This window comes from Aedes albopictus, chromosome 3 (genome assembly GCF_035046485.1).
Source record: "Aedes albopictus strain Foshan chromosome 3, AalbF5, whole genome shotgun sequence".
Classification (NCBI taxonomy): Eukaryota; Metazoa; Arthropoda; class Insecta; order Diptera; family Culicidae; genus Aedes; species Aedes albopictus.
Genome location: NC_085138.1, coordinates 411,314,361 through 411,328,813, shown reverse-complemented (window position 1 = coordinate 411,328,813; position 14,453 = coordinate 411,314,361). Strand labels below are relative to the sequence as shown.

The window sequence follows — 14,453 nt, the reverse complement described above, 5'->3', positions numbered from 1 at the left end:
CAAACTCCAGTTGAAATCGGTCGGAATTCTGGAAAATGTACAAGGAAAACTCTTGGAAAGAATTGTTCGAATTTTGGAAAAATGATGGTAGGAATTCGAAAGATTCTCCAGGCGGAATTTAAAAAACGAATAACAAGAAAAATAGCCTGAAGAAACAAGGTAGGAATCTTGTGAGAAATCCTGGGAGGCACTCCAAGAGGTATTTCTACAGCAATTCCACAAAGAAACCTTGACGGAATGTCTGGAAAAATCTTTGTAGCGAGGTTTGTTTTATTTTTATCAAAGCAAAAATTCCCTGAGTGTTCAAAATATTGCCTGAGTATTCCAGGTTTTCCCTGTTCCCTGTAAAATTGTGGATTTGTCCAAATTTCACTTCAGCTATGGGAATCGGTCTAATCTAAAACAAAGTTCACGATCTTAGACGGAACCAAGCACAACAGTATTTGTCTAGGATGTAGACAGATGGTATTCAAGGTGGTGGAGAAGTTCGTCGTGAATTACGAGCTGATGCAAAGCCGCGTCTACTGTATATGTGAAAATGTCGATCGATTCTTCAACTATAAAACCTGGGACAACTAGGTATGTAAATAAAAGGAATTTGTTCTTTCAGTCCACTTCTAGGGAAAACCATCGTCCATCGTTATTTTTATGATTTTCATTTTTTCTTTGAACATCGTCTCAGTTTTATTACACTTTATGATAAGATTTGTTTGTTGTAGTTTTTTTTGTTTCTGTTTTTCATCTGTCCAAGAGCGTTTAATCGTTCTGCTTAGTCCAGTTTTCTTCTTGTCAGCGTAATGGTTATAATTTAAAATGATTTGCCTTCCACGGTGGCCATGATTCCTACATTCCTAGATATGGGACTACTGCGATTCCTAGCTTTTTCTCTCTCTCTCTGTTTCTCATTTCATGATACAATCCTATACACAATTGGTATTTCAATACATCTACACTATTCTAACTGTTCTTGATTTTTTTTCCTTTCGTGGTGTGTAAATTAGCTACGGGGGGAGAGGGAGGTTGGGTAGTTTTGCAACTTTGTCTCGTTGGGTTATTCTAGGGGAAAGTGGGATCCAGCGCGCGCGTAATGTACAAACTAAAGATGCCTTTTCCGTACGTTTCATTTCTTGTAATTGCTAAGGGGGGCCTAGGTAAAAGTAGGAAGGGGGGTAACTATAGCCTAGAATTTGTTAAATAGCGTTTCTTGTACCGGGGCTTCATGTTCAATTGACACAGTAAACGTAATAGAATAGTACAAAACTAAATAAAAAAAGATCGTGGGCGAAAAGAAGGTCGGATTGTGGTCAGTCTCCCACTCCGGGGGGTTCCCAAAGGGTCAAGCGAGTGCCATCAGCAACAGGAACAACTCAAAGTGAAACGGAAATGCTCTTCTCTGGGAGGAACCGCCGGAAGTGGCTACACATACTTCTTCTCTTCACGAATACCATCGCAGCATATACGACACATAACCGTTTAATAGGAAGGACTTACCTCCTATCGTTCCCTGTACCATCGGCCCCGGGGTTTCCGTAGTTTGCGCGGGGAGAATTTCATAGGACTCGGCGTTGGCGGTCGGTCCTTGATGGACTTCCGCGGGGGTGTTGGAGTGTCCCGGCTCAGTTCTTCGCACGAGCTGGAAACCGAGTTCAGCTCTTCGGAAAAGCTAGGTGTTGGTGACTTCCCGGGCACGGTGGATGCGGCGGCCACGCCGTTCGTGAGTTTGTGCTTCTTTTTCCGTTTCTTTTTCAGAGGCTTCCCGGCCGAGTTTACCATGGCGCTGGTGAATATCGACCGTTTGTACGTTTTCTTGATGGGCGTTCGGGACGAGGACCGGGTTCGCATCATGACAGCCGTGCTTGTAGGGCAGGTCAGCTTCTCGATGCAAACGACCGGATTGGACATGAGATGGCGAGTGGTATTCTGACGGGCTCGGGACGCTGGTCGGGGCGGGCGAGATTGTTCGGTGGAAAGCTCGTCCGTCGGCTGCGGAGTGTTCCGCTGAGATCCGGTACCAATGGCTAGGGGGTCCTCGGTGCACTGCATGTTGATCAGGGTGGACGAGGTCGTATCACAGTCATCGCTCACGAAGATACTCCGGGAGCTGATTGAGTCGCACTCCTTATCATCATCCTCGGGTGCCACCGTTGGCGCTGGGCCGGAAGTGCCTTGGGAGGATTTACTGCTTTTGGTGGAAATGTGGTTTTGTACGGCCGCAGGTTGATCTTCGGTGGAATTACCAACGACGGAAGTGCTAGAGGACGAAGCCGGTACATTGTAGTCAACTCTAGTCATGGTCGTTGTCGTCTTGGTCACATATCTGCTACTCGGCAAGACTCGGGTGTCCAGGCGACTTGCGCTTCGCAATTCCTCAACTTTAGTTGGGACCGGAGTTCCAGGCTTCTTAACCACTTCCGGCTCAACTTCTTCCTCATCATCCGTCAGAAGCGTATCCATCTTCCCGTTGGGTTCCTCATCGTCCAGCATGGTCATCGTATCCTCGAACTCCTCTTCGTCATCTTCCTCTCCCTCCTCTTCCTCTTGCTTGACCATTGAGGAATCCGCCGTTAATGCACTGATCGCCGATTCCTCCGTAGAAGACTTTCTCGATCCTTCCGCATCTCCTTCGGCTTTCACCTCAGTTACTCCATCATCTTTCTTCACCAACAACTGCTGTTGCTTTCTCGTCACAATCCTCTTCTTCGCATTCGGCCAACCCGTTCGGTTAATCCGCTTCCGGAAGAGCACAGTCCTTCCCGTCCAGTCCAGACTTCCTCCGCCGTCAAACGATTTGATCGACACGGCACTCAGCGGACGCGGTTTGCGGTCGTACTGCACGATCTTCCGCATGGCTCCTTCTCGCCGGCTGACCTGCTTTAAACTGAGCGGCGCTTCCTTATCACAGGCTCGGACTATTTCACTCAGATTCTTTCGCAACGCTTCCCTCGTCCCCTCCCCGATTGGCACCGACTTCTTCATCTCGAAAAACGCCTCATCCTCCTCATCAGCCGCGCCTTCACTCATCTCGCTCAAAAACACGTCCAGCTCTTGGCACATCACCTTGTAGTTCACGTGGCTGTCCTCCATCACCGGAGGATCGAACTTGATCTTTTTCTCGGTACAGATCGGGGTAGGTTCTTCCTTCTCGGTGACCGGGTCGCTTCCACATGATGACCGAATTTCGTCTCCCAGTGCAGAATCCGCTTCCTGCTGGTGCGCCTGGATGGCCGCCTTCTTGGGGCTGTACGCTGTCGACGGGGTGGGACTTGGCGGGGGCAGGGTACCGGCCACGATCGGAACACTGGAACTTCCGCTGCTGATCGTCCGACGGCGGTTGTGCTGCTGCTGTTGATGGTGCAGCAGGCTGAGAATGGCCAAGGTCGAAGCGTGCTCCCGAGGGCTCTTCCGCGGACGATCGGAATCGACTAGGAGTTTTCGCTTCTTGAGGGGAAGCGCCAGTGGTTCCTTGTCGTTGGCGGCAGTAGTCGCGGCAGTTGTCGCTTTACCATTACTGCTGGAAGTGGTGCTACTGCTACTACTACTGCTGGTGCTGGCGGCAGAACTTCCAGGAACGGTCGCTTCCGGCGTTTTCGATTTCATCCGGTAGTTGAGAATGCAGCAGTTTTGCTTCAGTGGAGGCAGGGGCCCCATCTCGTATGGCAGTTTCCGGTATGCTGAAATGGATATAAGGGGAAACGAATTAGTACATCAAGGTTGGGGCATTTCGTTTTCGAAGAGAATATCTTGTAACTACAAATTATTTCAGTATACTGACTTCAGAGAAATTGTTGATTAAATCTATACTTCGTAGGTACCTGACTGGTGAACATAAAACTTCAAAATTTGCGCAAAAGATACATACCCGAGCAGGGAATGAGAACAAAGCTATAACAAATTGATAACTCATTTTGTTATTGATAACAAAATGAAATCAAAACAAGTTTTCGTTCCGAATTGTTTTTGTTTAATATCAAATTGAAATATCATTTTGTTATCATTTCAAAAACTCAATGTTAACAAGATTTGACTTCAAAAATCAAAAATAGGTTTAATATGCTTTATTAACATTAATTATATTCACAAAATATTTGTTATATCTACCTGAGTATTGTACTTCATATTGACACAAAATTGGTAATTGCTGATTATGGGTAATGGCCATGCTATTGATTTAAATTGGTTCAATAAGTCTTTTTAGGGTAACTGGTTATTATCGGCAGTGTTGTTCTCTTCGCTCTTCGCTGTAACTTTCGTTGTGTTTGGAAAGGGAATATTTTATTTGTGAGATTTTTTTCTTCTCTATTATGCTACAACACTTTCTGCAACTTCAAATTTTAATCATCTAGTTTACAGAGCCCCATTTTTAAACTTTTACAAGAAACATCAGCAAAATTGGTATTATTTGCTTCATTACAATGTATACCACATATAAGAGCTAGAAGAAACTTTTTTGGATATTGTGCTCAAATTGAAATGGCATCCAATCGTTAGTGTATTTATAATTTCTGAAATAGTCTATACTCAAAATTGTCTCACACTTTAGGTCGTTTGGCATAAAGTCATTTGGCATAATAGTCATTTGGCATTATACCCGATTGGCATATTGTTCATTTGGCATAATTCTATTTAATGTAATAAATATTTTTCCAATCGAATGCCTTATTTAATGTCATTATTTTTTCTCGAGTAACGAGAAAAAGAGCTGAGAGGCCGAATGCGACTCAATTCGTTGCTCGATATTATTCAATTTGAGTCCCGATGCCTTTGGCTCTGGGATGTCGTGAACATCTTCCACATTTGTTTTACTGCAGTGTATATAATCAGAAGGAAAAGCTGAAATATAATTATACAAAAATATTACGTGCAGTTGTCCTTTGACTTCAAATTTACTTTTCTTTGTCACTTAAATGTACATAATCCATAATCTTTTAGTTTATTTATGCTGGAACTCTATGAGGATATCATATCCGATTTCCTTACAATTTTCCTTCGTGTAGGCTCCAAGTTAGAAATGACTGTTGATGAAATGTGAATGTTACAATCGATAATACTACGACATTGATAGGGGTCATATTCTGATAATATCGTATCAAACAAAACAAGTTTTCAATCACGAGATTCTTTACTTATTCATGTAAATCAATGCCTAATAAAATATCAAAATGAATACTAAATTTGTTATTAGTTTTTAGTTATTACCCTATAGATTTGATAACTCCCTGAGAACTACGTATGATATCAAATCGTAAATTGTGGATAACAAAATGAGATATTAATTTGTTATCAATGAGAACTCATTCTGTTTTCAATTAGATATTCCAGTACATTATTTTGTTATCATTTTTGTTATGTTAACACTTAAGTCATACAAAATGAAAACTCACTATGTTATCAAGATTCGTGATATCTAAATAACTCAATTTGTTTTCAATTAGTTTTCATTCCCTGCTCGGGTATACTGCCTCTATTCGCATAACAGTCCCATGTTTGCTGAGTTTTCTATTCACATAGGACTGTTATGCGAATGGGGGCAGTATAGCCAATTTCAAATGTAAAGTAAATTTGTTTTCCTGATATCTTTACCATGGTTTGAAATTTGCTTGATTTGTTCATACAGATGTAAATTCCTATGATTTTTAGTTTGAAATTTTCTCACTAGATAGTGCTGTAGTATAATTGATTCGATTTGATTGTTTGGCTAACAAAAAGATACAATTTAGGTGTTCTCTGCAAATATTTAACAATGAAAATATTCAGCTATTCCTCCCGATATTTATCCATGGATTACAACCACTTTTCATCTAGTAACTCGTTCCGAGAACCCTGTACGGATTCGTCTCAGGAGTGGATTTGTTTGTGGTATTCCACTGACGATTCTCCTTGGGGTCCCTCAAGTTTTCCTCTCAGGATTCTTCCTGGAATTTGAGAAGTTCCTCCCGATATTCCCAAAGGGGTTTTCCCGGAGTACTTCCGGGAATCTTCCAGAGTTTTCTGTAAGATGTAAACAAAGGTTAGTGACATGGCCCCTTGCATGTCAAGCTTCATTCCCGTAGCCAAGCGTCAGTGACATGACTATAGTCTGTCAGAGTGATACTGCCCCAGGTTTCCTTTAGAGATTCCTCGACAGATTCATTCCGTGAGTCTATCAAGGTTTCTTCCCGCGATTCCTTGTAAGCTCCCTTTACTGATTTCTCCAGAGATTTATTTAGGAATTTCTGGTGGGGATCAGGCATCATCAGGTATCAGTAGGTCGGCATCATAGGTACGCTTCTTCATTGATACCTCCCGAAATTTGTTCATTGGGGTTTCCTTGGCTTTCTTTAAGGAATTCTTTCAATAAATTTCTCCCGAAACTTCTTCCGGAATTCTTTCAGGCATTTCTCCCGGGATTTGATTAAGAATTCCTTTGGGGATTAACTGTATTTTTTCTTACGGGTTGCTTTAGATTCCTCCCTGTATTAGTTCAATGATTCTTTTATAGATTCTTCTGGGATTCCTTCAGAGAATTCTTCTATACTCCCTCCAGAGATGTATTCCGGCATTCCTTCAGAGATTCTCCCGAGATTTTTTCATTGATTCCATACGGGATTCCTTCCGCGTTCTTTCACCGATCATTCCCGAGATTCCATCAGGGGTTCGTGTTGTATTCTTCTTCAATTTTCTCTCAGGAATTATTTAGGAATTTCGATCGGGCTTCCTTCAGGCATTTGTTCCAGGATTCCTTCAGAAATTCGTTTTACGATTATTTCACTTTTATTGATTCCTCCCGAGATTTATTCATTGATTTTTCCCGGATTTCTGTCCCTAAATTCATCCAAGAATTCTTTCAAGACACTTCCCGGTATTCCTACTGACATTCCCTAATTGATTTCTTCCGTAATTCGTTCAGGTATTCCTCCCGAGATTTTTTCAACGATTCCTTTTGGAGATTCCTTCGGTATTTTTTCAAAGTTCCCCCTGGATTTCTTTATTGATTTCTCCCGTGATTCTTTTATAGATTTTTCTTCTGAGATTTCTCCTGGGATTCCTTCAGATATGTATTTCGGCATTCCGTTAGGGATTCCTCTCAGGATTCTTCCTGTGGTTTCTCCTAGGAGTCTTTTAGGGATTACTTCCGGGTTGTCTTCAGCGATGTTTCCCGGGATTTCTTCAAGAATTCCGCCCAAGGTTTCTTCATTGCTTGCTCTCCGGACTTCTTCATTGATTATTCTCAGGTTTCCTTTAGAGATTCCTCGACAGATTCATTCCGGTATTCTATCAAGGTTTCTTCCGGAATTGGTCCACGATTCGTTAATTGATATCTTTGATACCGAGCTTTATTCATTGATTTTTTCCAGGTTTCTTTTAGGAATTCTCCCCTAAATTCATCCAAGAATACTTTCAAGATACTTCCCGGTATTCCTACTGACATTCCCTCATTGATTTCAGGGTGTCTACTCATAAGACAAAATAAAATTCCCTGAGTTTTCCAGGTTTTTCCAGAGGGAAATTTTAAATATTAATGAATCAAAAATTAGCATAATTTTTATAAAATTTCTATACTTCTAAAAAATATACAATAATATCCTCAAAACTTAAAATAAAAATTTGAGGAAAAATGTGCAAGATCTATTATTAAGGTCGCGTTAAAAGTGCGACGATGAAGTGCGGAATCTCAAATAAAAGTGCGATTTTGCGTCAGATCGTTCCGGTGTCTTCACCGCACTTATTCATTAGCTCGTGATGAATAAGTGCGGTGAAGACACCGGAACGATTTGATGCAATATCGCACTTTTATTTGAGATTCCGCACTTTGTCGCAGTCCAGTTAGCAATGCAATAAACTATATTCAAGAGATCTTAAATCTTTCGAAAATAATGGAAAAATCGGTTGAGGATTATTTCTAAACTTTTCCCAAGGTTCTTTTGGGTTAATTGCAAAAAAATGCTTTGGCATGCAACTAATGCTGCGAACAAAAGGCAACCAGCCAGAGAAAATACGATTACAGGATTGACTGATGGACCAACAACATTAATGAAACCTCGTCATCCTGTCATTGGAAATTGTTATCCAATAGGGTAACAGGGCAAAATATATGTTCTGTGTTGTGCTTGTCTAATCCAAGTGTGATGTCCTAATTTATTACGCATTTGTAAGGTTCCACTACAAGATGTCATATTTTAATATGCATTTGTAGGGCTTTCTTATTTTTCCGTAATACATTTCCACCTGCAATGACATCCAAAAACTCAAAAAAAATCAGGAAAAAAACATTCAGGATTTCAATCAGTAATTCCACAGACTATACTGCCTATGATCGCATAACTGTCCCATATGAATAGGAAATCCAGCAAATATGGGACTGATATGCGGTCATAGGCAGTATATGACAGTTAAATTCCATACGCAGTTTTGAATTTGAACTTGGATGTTTGTACTGTACTGGTGGTGTAGTAATGTTGTGATTCTGAAATTCTACCCATAATTCTTCCTTAAAATCCGTCCAGAATTCCTCCTTTAAATTCATTTCCAGTTTCTCGCAGAGTTTTCTCTTGAAATTTTCAAAGATTTTCTTTACTCCAGTTTTCCCAAGTACATCCAGAGGTGTTTACGCATTTCTGATATTCTGCTAACTGTTATTATTATTCTGCTAGAGTACGTACCCCCGGACTTTCTTTCAGAGTTTCTCGCTGGATTCCTCTTGTAGATCTTTCCAAATGTTTTTCTAAGTTCTTCCAGGAATTTCTCTAAGTGGTTTCGAGACAGGTTTCCAAGAGTTTCTCTAGGGATTTTTGCAAAAGTTCTTCCAGGGATTTTTTTTCCCAAGGCAGTTTTTAGATATTCCTCGTGGATTTCCTTGCGGGATTTCGCACGTAGTTTCTCTCGGGATTAATTTTAGAGGCTTTTAGAGCTCCTCCTTATATTTCCTTAATATTTCCTCTTGGAATTGATCCCAGAACTTTTTTCCGAGGCATCCTATTTTCTCTCAGGATTTCATCCTTAGTTCCTCTCGATAAGTCTTTGCAAAGATTTTCGCAAAAGTTGACCGAGATTCCTTTAGATACTTCTCAAGGAAGAATTTCTTACAAGAAATCTCGTAAGTTATCCCAGGAGATATTCCGAGAAAAACTCTTGGAAAAAATCCAGCAAGAACTCCGGGAGTAATTTTTAAAGAAATTCCAAAGAGGAGCATCCAGAATCTCGAAGTAATTTCTGGTAGAGGTTCCGGGAAGAGCTCTGGAAATATGAAAATCTGTAAGAAAATAATCTCAGGTGGATCACTGCAAGAAATTAGATAAACAACTACAAGGAAAAGCCTTGGAAAATTTCCGAAAAAAAATCACAGAACGAACTTCATAAGAAACGCCAGCAGTATCTGCTGCAGAAATCCCAGAAGACTCTCTAAAACATCTAAGGAGAAAGTCCAGGATAAATTTAGAAAAACTCTGAGACATCCCAGAATCAACACCGGAAGGAATCTTTCTCTCAGAAGCTCCGAAAAATCTCAAAAGAAATCCCGCGACAACATTTGGGATATATACCAGCTGAAACTTCTGTGAAAATCCAAGGAGAAGAAAGCTATCGGAAATATCTTGAAGAAATCACAGGAGAGACTTCGGAAGAAATCCCGGAAGGAGTTCCCGCAGAAAATTAGTAAAAAAACTCGTTAAACCGTTGGAGGACCTTTAGTAGAAATCCCAGGAATAACTCCTTCAAGATGAATTCCGAGAGAAACTCTAACAGAAATTCCGCAACAATATCTGCGGTATTTCCTGAGAGAAACTGTTGTGGAGATCTCGGGATTTATCCTGGTAGAACCCACGAGAGCAATATTAGGAAAATTTCTAGAGAAACTCACTATGATCCTATGATCCCCGTAAAAATTCCAGAAGAAATCAATCGGAATTGCGGAAGATTCTCAGGGAAGAATCCCGGAAAGAAAAGTTCGAATCTAGGAAAAATGCTGGTAGGAATCCGGAAGAATTTCCGGAAGGAATTCAAAAAGGAATACCAAGACAAATGGCATGAAAAAATACGGAAGAAATCTTGTTAAAAAAACTCTGGGAGGAATTTCAAGAGGTATTTCCAAAGAAATTTCAGAAAGAAACGCTGACAAATTTCTGGAAAAACCGACCCAATTTCTTATTTTTTTTTTCATTGGTCCAAAATTTCCCTGAGTCTTCACGATATTCCCTGAGTATTCCAGGTTTTTCCCTGTTAAATAAAATTCCCTGAGGATTCCCGGTTTTCCAGGTTTTTCCAGGTAGTAGACACCCTGGATTTCTTCCGTAATTCTTTCAGGTATTTCTCCCGAGATTTGTTTAAGAATTCCTTTGGGGATTCCTCCGGTATTTTTAGGGAGTTTCTTCAGAGATCCCCCTTGGAATTTTTCATCGATTTTTCCCGTGATTCTTTTATAGATTTTTCTTCTGAAATTTCTCCTGGGATTCCTATAGAGATGTATTCCGACATTCCATCAGGAATTCCTCCCAGGATTCTGCCTGAGGTTTTTCCTAGGAATCCTTTAGGGATTACTTCCGGGTTGTCTTCAGCGAATCTTTCCGGGATTTCTACAGGAATTCCTCCCAAGTTGTCTTCATTAATTGCTCCCGGGATCTCTGTATTGATTTTTCTCAGATTTCTTTTAGAAATTCCACGTCAGATTCATTCCGGGATTCTATCAAGGTTTCTCCCGGATTTCCTCCATGGATTTTTCTGAGATTTCTACATTATTTCCTCTTGGGATTCCTCCAGGATTATTTCTAACATCTCTCTCGTGATTTTAAGATATCACTCTTCAGGAATTTTCTCTGGAATTTCTTCAGAAATCCTACTGGATTTTCTTTCGGAATTCCTTCAAGGATTTCTTCCGGTATTACTTCAGAAACAAATCCCAGGATTCCTTCATTGAATTCTCCCGGGATTCTTTCACTGATTCTTCTTAGGATTCCTTTAAGGATTTATCCCGGAATTCCTCAAGGACTTCCTTTATTGATTTTTCCCGGTATTCCTTCAAGAGTTTCTCCCAGGATTCCTTCTGGCATTCTTTCAGGTATTCCTCCCGGGGATTTCTCCTACTTTTTTTTCTGGGATTCCCTCAGAGATTTCTAACGAAGAATCCTTCATTGATTCTTATCGGATTCCCTCCAAGGATTTCTATTAGGATTCCATGAGAGATTTCTCCCGAGATTCTGTCAGGATATCCTTCCAGTGATTCCTCTCGGGATTCCTCCAATATATTTTTTAGAGATTACTCTAGCATTTTTTCATGGATTGGTCCCGGGATCTAGGAGGAATTCTGAAAAAAATCTCTGCAGTAATCCTGGTAGAAATCTGTTTAAGAACTTTAGAAAAACCTCCACAGAAATATCGGGAAAAATGCCTAGAGGATTCTCTGGAAGAATTGTGAAACGAATCTCTCAAAGAATTCCAAGATAAATACTTACAGGAATCCCGGGGTAAATCTTGAGAGAATTCTGACTTTTCGTATTCAATTACACATAAGAGCCACCTAGAGAGCTAATTTCGAAACTTGAACATTTTCGAACGACATACGGTTAATATCAAGGTTAATATTCACTTAACCCTTTGAGGCCGGATTTTTTTCCAAGCTTTATTACACATTTTTTTTTTCATACCTATTCTTGTGGTTTTGGTGCTCAACAGTATAGAAATGGTACAATTTTCTGGATATTCTAGGTCATCCAAATTGTTCTTGAGTTTCGATCCTAAAGTCTACGCTGATTTGTATTCTATCATGTCTAGTAAGTTTTCTGAAAGTTCAATCGACAGTATCAGATCAGTCGGAATATCTTAGGTCATCCAAACTGTCCTTGAGTTCAGATCCTGAAGTCTTTTATATCCACGAAAAAGTTTTACTGAGGTGGACTCGAGGTTACCGGAGAACCGACTTTAGATAACCAACCTGTACGTTGGTAGATTTCGGTGTTGATGAAAGACGTCTAAGTCGCAAGGCAGTTCGAGTTGAAAGAGACCGACAGCTGCCGGCTCGTGTTTATTTGAAGGGTCTCGGTAGTAGACCGTTTACTATAATTCTTTTTATAGCGTACACACATATTTGTTTCTAGCACATATGAAGTACATATTAAAGTCGATCGGGATATCATGTCCATTAAGTCTTCTGAAAGTCTTCTGAATGTTGAAAAGACAGTATCAGATCAGTCGGGATATCCTAGGTCATCCAAATTGTTCTTTAGTTTAGATCTTAAAGTCTACGCGTGTTATTGTAACTTTTTGCATTATACAAAATAGTATTAGTAAAATTAAAATTAGTAAATCTTCTGAATGTTAAATGGACTTTAGATCGGCTGCGGTCATGCGAACTATTATAATAATGAAAATCTAGCAGCTCCAGCAATTGAATTTTATGTTGTAATGATTTTATCGATTTCATTTATTTAGGGGATTACAGGTTATAGTTGGATCTGTAATGTTACAGTTCATTGTGAGAATTATTACTGTTACTGTCAAGAGCTAAACTTTAATACAGTTTAGACGACCCTTAATTTCCCAAAGGTTCATAATAATACATAGTAGACTTCAGATTGGTCCAGTAAGTGCGGTTGATTATGTAACGTTACTCAGTATAACAGATATGGTTACTGTTACTAGTGTAGACCTGAAGCTCTGAACACCAAGGATGTTTGGCGGACCTGGAATATCTCTATACCTAGTATCTCTAAATGGCATCTGAGATTTCAAGAGCTTTACGAATCCCAGCAGATTACCGTGCCATGCCCTAATACCGTGTGCCTCCTAATACCGTGTATTTGACAAAAAACTCAAATATTTTACTAAGTGTATTATTTTTTTAACTGAGTAACTAGTTCAATGATTAGCATATTAAGCCTTCTCAAGTTAGTGATAAATTTGGCACATATTTACAAAAACAAGCGATTAAAAATATTTACAGAATGTGAGTGCAAAGTACCTATACACGGTATTAGGGCATGGTTCCTTATGTGTTCCAAATACCGTGTTTCGGCTAAAACTTGTAAACTGAAAATATTATTGATACTTTTTACTTTATTAATCAATTGCACAAACCTCTAGGCAACGTTTGACGCACAGGTTCTTTTAAGTATGAACTTAGTATGTTGATATAGTGATGATTCAAAGGACCACCAACGTATGCGGGTCACATACACGGTATTAGGAACAATGCTATGTTTTACAATTTCGATTGTAACAATGGATTAAACATTTGGAATTCCATTAATCATATTTATTATACATAATACACACAATAAGCAATAATGTAGCGTTTGAAAAATCAAGAAACATGGATTATTGATTTTTACAGGGCTCTTTGAAGTGAAGAGCATCCTTAAGGTCACGGTATTAGGGCATGGCACGGTATGCAATGTTATTATTCATGGTTAAAACACATAAAGCTATTCTTGTAGATTTGAAGGACTTCATTATAAGAAAGTTTGGAACACTTAGAACATTCCAGAATATAAAACACCTTTTAATATTCTTGCAGAAGGTTAAATGAATACATATAAACGTAACCCATATTCAAATTCAGCTTTTAGAACAACTGTGTTTTAGTGATCAGGATTTTCTAGGTTGTCAGTGTCCTTAATAGAGGACTCTATTAGCAAAAACTTTACCGAAGACAGTATTCTGTTTTATTGTAGGGTTCAGCCCTTTGGAGCCAGAGGGGTCATATATGACCACAACATAGAAACGTCTGTATAAATTCACACATACAATAAAACAGAATACTGTCTTCGGTAAAATTGTTGCAAATTGAGTCCTCTATTAAGTAAACATGGGAATATATGTATTTGAGACTTCACTGACAACCTAGAACATCCTGAACACCGAAACACAGTTGTTCTAAAAGCTGAATTTAACCTTTAACCGTTAAAGGATTTTTTAAAGACACCAACATCATAACTCTTCACCGAGCCGAGATATTTAGGTTGGATATCTATCAACTAATCACACTAACAGACTACCAGGTATCAATAGGTCGGCTCCAGAGGAACGTTCTCCTTCATTCGGGAAATTTGTGGCACTAACAGACAAAGTGTGACCAGATAAACATAATTGCAGAAAACACAAATAATACATCTTTCTGTTGGGCTGCGATTTTGGCAAATCAACAACATTAAGTGAGACAATTTATAACTGGAGATCATTTCACCAAAAGGTCAATATTGGTATGAACAACTGTGGGGCTGTCCATAAACTACGTAGACTCTAAGGGGGGGAAGGGGGGGGTGCAAAGTCTACGCTCCATACAAATTTCGAAAATTTTGTATGAACAAAAGCCTAAAAGCCTACTAGGGGGGAGGGGGGATCTGAGATGGCCGAAAGAAAGTCTACGTAGTTTATGGACAGCGCCCAGAGGTCAGATGTCAGAACTAAGACATCAACTTTAGGTTTATAAGCATGTTTAACGTCCAGATATCAGAGAAACAAATGTATTTCACAATAAAAATTAG

The 14,453-nt window shown here is 39.6% G+C and overlaps 1 protein-coding gene across 2 annotated transcripts in view; it reads right to left on the bottom strand.

Moving 5' to 3' along the window:
• Positions 1-640: 640 nt before the first annotated feature.
• Positions 641-14,453, bottom strand: part of LOC109426378 (protein chiffon) — a 69,100-nt gene continuing 55,287 nt past the window's right edge. For both annotated transcript variants that reach the window (XM_029875611.2, XM_019701858.3), the window contains one exon: positions 641-3,671. In XM_029875611.2, the coding sequence (XP_029731471.2) occupies positions 1,495-3,671 (2,177 nt within the window). In that variant the 3' untranslated portion in view covers positions 641-1,494. The remainder of the gene's footprint in view (positions 3,672-14,453) is intronic.